General features: G+C 49.7%; 2 protein-coding genes across 4 annotated transcripts in view; one reads left to right on the top strand and one right to left on the bottom strand.

Annotated features, from left to right (window-relative positions):
* USP30 (ubiquitin specific peptidase 30) overlaps nt 1-62 on the top strand; it is a 28,257-nt gene extending 28,195 nt beyond the window's left edge. Inside the window, exon 13 of the mRNA XM_059893889.1 lies at nt 1-62. This exon is cut by the window's left edge and continues 932 nt beyond it. The gene's annotated coding sequence lies outside the window, so the exon portion shown is untranslated.
* ALKBH2 (alkB homolog 2, alpha-ketoglutarate dependent dioxygenase) overlaps nt 1-4,635 on the bottom strand; it is a 5,435-nt gene extending 800 nt beyond the window's left edge. The window contains exons 1-4 of one of the 3 annotated variants that reach the window (XM_059893891.1): nt 4,619-4,635; nt 3,612-4,047; nt 2,601-2,799; nt 1-582 (exon numbers count right to left, since the gene is read on the bottom strand). The exon at nt 1-582 is cut by the window's left edge and continues 800 nt beyond it. In XM_059893891.1, the coding sequence (XP_059749874.1) occupies nt 276-582; nt 2,601-2,799; nt 3,612-3,888 (783 nt within the window). In that variant the 5' untranslated portion in view covers nt 3,889-4,047; nt 4,619-4,635 and the 3' untranslated portion in view covers nt 1-275. The other 2 variants (XM_059893890.1, XM_059893892.1) reach the window with 2 other exon arrangements.
* Nucleotides 4,636-6,353: the final 1,718 nt, after the last annotated feature.

Below are 6,353 nucleotides of genomic sequence, written 5' to 3'. Positions count from 1 at the left end.
CTGCTGATTTATGTTTTTGCTAAAGGTACCTTTTGTATCTGCTGTGTATTATAGCAATAAAAGAATCATTTTGTTAGGAAAAGAATCAACTGGTATTCTTTCGTAATCCACCGATTCGATACAAACATCCTGTTTCTGAGTTCAGCATTGTATGTAAGAAGCCCTGCGCTTGGGTTAAACCTTTTCCATGTTCCCTGTTGGTAAAGGAAATGCCAGCTCCCTCTTGGAGTAGAGAAGGAAGGAGCTAACAGAAGTACTAGCTGTTAAAAACGTTTTTACTTTGCAACAGGCAGGATTTTCCGAAATGTCAGGTTGACCCGGGGAGCCAGAATCTTCTTTCGGACGGGGAGACTGTGGTACCAGTGAGTGTTGGTTGGGTGGTTCATCATAAGTAAGCTTCCGTGGGCCAGCTGGAGCCTGACCACCCCCAGCCTCCGGGAGGGGTGCTTCCCCCGGGAATCCTTATGCCGGAAGAAGAAGTCTCTGCAAGCCCCAAAGGAGACAGAGGCGATGGGGCTCCCAGGAGCCAGTTCTCTCTCATCATCTCTGTGCTCACCAATGTGGTCATGGCCGTCTTTGTACCTGCAGTGAGAAAACAAGCAGAGTTCACAGAACAGCCCTCTGTGGAAACATGCCCACACCCAGAGCCCTCAGTTTGCCTGCAGGGAAACAGTGCCACAAGCACAGGTTTCTGCAGGGGCTGGAGGGCTGTATCTGGTCCACAGATGAGGCAAGCCTTTCAGTTTGTTATCAGCCGTCTTTGATCACACGCTTTAAAACCAATAGGGAGGGGCTTCCCTGGTGGCGCAGTGGTTAAGAATCCGCCTGCCAATGCAGGGGACACGGGTTTGACCCCTGGTCCGGGAAGATCCCACATGCCACGGAGCAACTAAGCCCATGCGCCACAACTACTGAGCCTGCGCTCTAGAGCCCGCGAGCCACAACTACTGAGCCCGCATGCCACAACAATTGAAGCCCACATGCCTAGAGCCCGTGCTCCACAACAAGAGAAGCCACTGCAATGAGAAGTCTGCACACTACAACCAAGAGTAACCCCTGCTCCCCGCAACTAGAGAAAGCCCGTGCGCAGCAACAGACACAACACAGCCAAAAATAAAAACAAATTAAAAAACAAAACAAAACAAAAAAAACCAATAGGGAATTTCCTGGCAGTCCAATGGTTAGGACTCTGCGCTTCCACTGCAGGGGGCCCAGGTTTGATCCCTGGTCAGGAAACTAAGATCCCACAAGCCATGTGGCATGGCCAGGAAAAGACAAACAAACAAAAAAACCTCACCAATAGAGGCCAAACACGAGTCTTAGAGTTCTCCTGTAGGGTTTGTATGTGTAAACCTTCATTGCGTAAGACGGTTTCTTCCTACACTTAGAAGAAAAGCCGTATTCCTCGCCCAGTCTGGCCCCTGCCAGCCTCTGAGCTCATCCCATACCCCTCTTTCCCTCATTCACTGCCTTCCAGCGGGATTTCCACTCGAGACACCCCAAGCTCCCTCTGCTCTCCCTCCAGGTGCCTGTGTGGCTCACGCTCTCTCTCGGTTTAGTCACCAGCTCAAACGTCACCCCTCCGTGAACCCTCCTCTAACCATCTCCCCTTAAACCCAGAGCTCTCAACCAGGGTGACTCTGCCCCCCAGCGGGCACGAGGCGATGTCTGGAGACATTCTGGTTGCTCTGACCAAAGGGACCCCTGAAAAAAATGCACAGTCTAAAAGCTGAGAATTATGTTTCATTCCGTGGACAAAACTGAGGACTTAAGCCCAGGAGGCAGCCTCTCAGCTAGCTCTGGGGGACTGCTCCGAAGAGGTAAGGGAGGAACCGACAAAACATGGTTGTTAGAACATCAAAAGATTACTGATAATCAAAAGAAAACCAGACATCTCGAGCTAATGAATTTAGTGCTTTTCTGTGTATGGGACAGTCTGGGCTCACTGAAATCATTCCTTTGATATGCACCTCAGCTCTCTGGGGCCGGTATCCTGTTCTTTCCCATCCTGAGTCCCCTCAGGGGGCACCACTGGGGGTGGCTGCAGGGGCTGAGGGCTTGGCGATGGCTATGTCTCCATCCTGAGTTCCCTCAGGGCTACAGTGGCTTGATGGCCCAGCGTCCTTTGTTGGATGATCTGGCAGGCAACATTTTTCATTCACAGGGTGGCACTGGCATCTGGTGGGTGGAGGCTAGGGATGCCACCCAACGTCCTGCAGTGCACAGGTCGGCCCCAGAAAGAGGATTATCTGGCCCAAAGCGTCAAGAGTGCTGCTGCTGAGAAACCCAGACTCCTTCCTCCCAGCCGTTCTTAGATCAGCCTGTTTAATGTTCTACGAGACACTTATCAACGTCTGAAGTTATCCTGTTCACCTGTTCATCAGTTTGCAGCCTCTCACTCCCGCCATGGTGAGAGCTCCATAAAGACTAATTGCTTGTGTTCCACTACTACTCCCCTAACTACACTGAAGAATTATTTGTTGTACAAATGAGTAAAGTACGGTGGAATCCTAAACTCTTCTTTTTGGAAGAGACAGGAGATTTATAAAATTCAGTCCACTGTCCTCAAAAGCAAAAGGTAAAAACAGTTAGGGTGTCACCTGTTGACAAGCACGAAGTTGAAGGTCTGTCCAGTCACTAAAGAAACGCGATCCCGGATGCGCTCTAGGACAGGGACCCAGGGCTTTGGAGACAGAGTAAGGCCTGAAAAGGTGTAGGTCAGCCCAGCGTCACCGTATGTCGCCTGCTTCCTTGGGACATTGTGCCACTTCCCAAACACCTGGATCCTGGCCAGCGAACCTGTGCAGGGGAAACATGGCAGCGCCTCAGACCATCCACACTCACTCCCTGAGTATTCAGAAAAGGAAGTAAAACAGGAACAACATCTAATACCCCGACCGGGGACCCCCTCCTCAACAATCATTGTGGCTCGCCCAAAACGTTCATGTGAGGACAGTGATCCTTGTCCGACACTTGGAGAAACACAGCCCTAGTCCAAGTTTTTTATAAAAACACCCTAACTTAATTGCTCAGTAGGACCGTAATACAGAGGCTGAAATTGGAGCAAAATGAAGTTAGGCTACACGCTAACACGGTGATTTTGCCAACTGTGGGGACAAAGGGCGTGGGCATCGATGGAAGATGGTGCTAATGCAGCTCAGGATGGAGGCTGGGTCTCCCGTGGGCATTTCCACGTCTCCCCGTCCTCGTGCTCTGCCACCTTGCAGCGGTTCTCAGTGTGTGGTCCCCAGGTCAGCAGCATCAGTAGCACCCGGAAACTCTAGACACTAGACTGCAGGGGCAGGGCTAGCAATGGTGTTCTCACAAGCAACAAAGTCCTCCAGGTGACGCTGAGAACCTCGTGCGTAGGAATTACCTGGTAATTTACCATCTCTCCGCTCTCAGCGGACAGGAGATCCCTGTTACTAATTAAGTCTGTATCCCAAGCACCCAGCAGGTTGCTTGGCCCAGAGGTGCCCGGAATATGTGTTGAGTCAATTAACAAACTCATCCGTAATTAATGGCTCCTGGGTTCAGATTTCCCTAAACACGGACCACTAGTTTTATTATCCAACAAGCCTTCCACACACACCCCACCGTCCCCTGCTTACCTGTAAAATATTCCACTTCTTTCTCCAACTCTTGGAAAATCTCATCTGCTTCGGCTTTGCCAAACAGGACTGTGTAATCGCAGTCCAGGCCCTCGGCTACAATGTGCCTCCAGCTGAGGCCTGCCGAGTGGACTCCACTCCCCGGGGCTGCTCTCCTGGGCTTTTTCCCGCTGGTCCCCTCCTCTTCGGCCAACCCTGCTGGGCCTCCTCCGGTCTGCTCTTGCTCCCTCTTTCCCATAAGGCCCCTGACAGCCCCCTTCACCAGGAATCTGTCCATCTAGTCTCCACAAAGCAAACACCTGGTAGCCAGTGGCCAGCCCAAGAGAGAGAGATTGCCCAGGCTCTGTCCCAAATGCCAAAATCCACTCTGCAAAGTGGTCTCACAGTGGCATTCCTCCAGGTTTTAAGTTTCCATTTTAAAGTTTAACACCATGTCCTATAAAGGAAGTAAGAGGTTAAAGCTGGAAGGATCCCTCCCACACCTGAGTAGGTATTAGAATCAGCTGCCTAGCTTGCAAAACCCACGTGTGCCTGCCCTCCACCCGCAAACATCAGAATTTTTAAAGAAACATCCACCCCCCGGAATTCGCATGCCAATGGCAAACTTGGAAACTGCAACCCAAACCCTCACTTTACATATGGGGAAACTGACACACTGAGAGGGGGAGAGGTTTGCTCAAAGTCACCAAGAAAAGTATGTCTCTCTCTCCCTTCCACCCTGCAAAGGACAGGCTGGGGGGTGGGGGGTAGATAACTGGCCGGCCTCCCACCAAGTATTAAAACAGGCAAGTATTGCGATCCTTACAAGGGCATGATTCTGAATCTAAATGTAACAACGGTTAAACGTGGTCATACACCAGCACGCCGAATTCTGATAGAAAATAAGAATTGTAACACGTGCGGGGGCTGGGCGGTGCCGAGGGTTCTCTTTAAATTCTCAGCTCCCGCGAAGCTCCGCTTCTCCCAGACACTCTAGAAAGGGCCTACGGGAAGGAGGAAACACTTACCCCTCCACAGAACTGCTTCCGGGTAGATTTCAGCCGCGAAAATCCAGGCAAATCTGCAAAACAAAGCGGTGGGCGGCCTCCGGGCGCCACCTGTTGGCCCTCCGGGCGCGTTGCAAGCACCGCTGTATTTCTGGATAACGTTCTTTGTTCCGCAGCGGTGCAGGGTCCCCGGTGGTTTGGGAGCTGTTGTTCGGTATCATCTCTCCCTGGGGATTAATTTCGTTTCCTGACAGGGAGTTGGGCCAACCAGCATATTGTCGCAGATAGGAGCACGAATTCTGCAATCAGACCCTGTAACTTCCATTTCTGTCTCCTCAACTGTAGCTGTGTGGCTCCTACAGGTCACTTAACCCCTCTGGGCTTGAACTGCCTTCTCTGAACAGTGGGGACTACAAAACCTATGCCATGAGAACCATGAAGAGTAAATGAGAGGATGTGTGAGAAGGGCTTCTGTGCTTCAAACAAATGTCAGCTTTTATTATCACCAATTTTTTTTTTTTAAAGGAATTCCTTTATTTTTATTTTTTATTTATTTATTTATTTATTTACTTTTGGCTGTGTTGGGTCTTCGTTTCTGTGCGAGGGCTTTCTCTAGTTGCGGCAAGCGGGGGCCACTCTTCATCGCGGTGCGCGGGCCTCTCACTATCGTGGCCTCTCTTGTCGCGGAGCACAGGCTCCAGACGCGCAGGCTCAGTAGTTGTGGCTCACGGGCCTAGTTGCTCTGCGGCACGATCCTCCCAGACCAGGGCTCGAACCCGTGTCCCCTGCATTGGCAGGCAGACTCTCAACCACTGCGCCACCAGGGAAGCCCTATTATCACCAATTTTTATTTACTCTCTCTCGGCCAATGGAAGGAAAAGAGGTTGGGGGCTTTGTTTTGAATATTCTTAGCATCCAGCTCTGCAAATTTTGACAAAGGTAAACAGTTGTGTGACCACACCACAATCAAGATCTAGAATTCCATCATCACGTAAAATTCCCCCAAGTCTCCTAGTTATCAACTCGCCCCTTACCCCACCCCTGGCAACCACTGATGTGTTTTCTGTCCCTAGAGTTTTACCTTTTCCAGAATTTCTTGTAAATGAAATGATACAATATATAGGCTTTGTGTCTGGCTTCTTTCACTTAGCCTAACGCTTTTAAGATGTATCCATATTGTTCGTATCAGTTTATTCCTTTTTATTGCTGAGTAAGCTGCCCTTGTACTCATGCCCTACAATTTGTCCACCTCCTTGCCACTTGAGGGGCATTTGGGTTGTTTCCAGTTTGGGGAAAATACAAATAAGGTCACTATATCTATTCATGTACAAGCTCTCATGTGAATATAGATTCCAATTTCACTTGGGTAAATACGTAGGAGTGGGATCGCAGGGGCACATGGTAAGAGTATGTGTCACTTCATACAAAGCTGCCAAACTGTTTTTCAAAGTGGCTTTTATTTTCTTATTTTAAAAATAATTTTAAATTATGAGCATCTCTTCTTCTTACACATCAAGCTCCTTGTCCTAGGCGCTGGAACACAGCAGTAACAAGGATCAAGTCCCTGCCCTCACCTAGGTTACATGTTGGAGATGGAGACAGAAATAAACAAGGAGAGAATAAATAAGATTATTTTATTTTATTTTGGCCACACCAGAAGGCATGCGGGATCTTAATTCCCCGACCAGGGATCAAACCCGCTTGCCCTGCAGTGGAAGCGCAGAGTCTTAACCACTGGACCTCCAGGGAAGTCCCA

Source organism: Balaenoptera ricei, chromosome 14 (assembly GCF_028023285.1).
Source record: "Balaenoptera ricei isolate mBalRic1 chromosome 14, mBalRic1.hap2, whole genome shotgun sequence".
NCBI lineage: Eukaryota > Metazoa > Chordata > Mammalia > Artiodactyla > Balaenopteridae > Balaenoptera > Balaenoptera ricei.
Note: the sequence above shows the minus strand (reverse complement) of the source record. Positions and strands in the feature narration are given on the sequence as shown.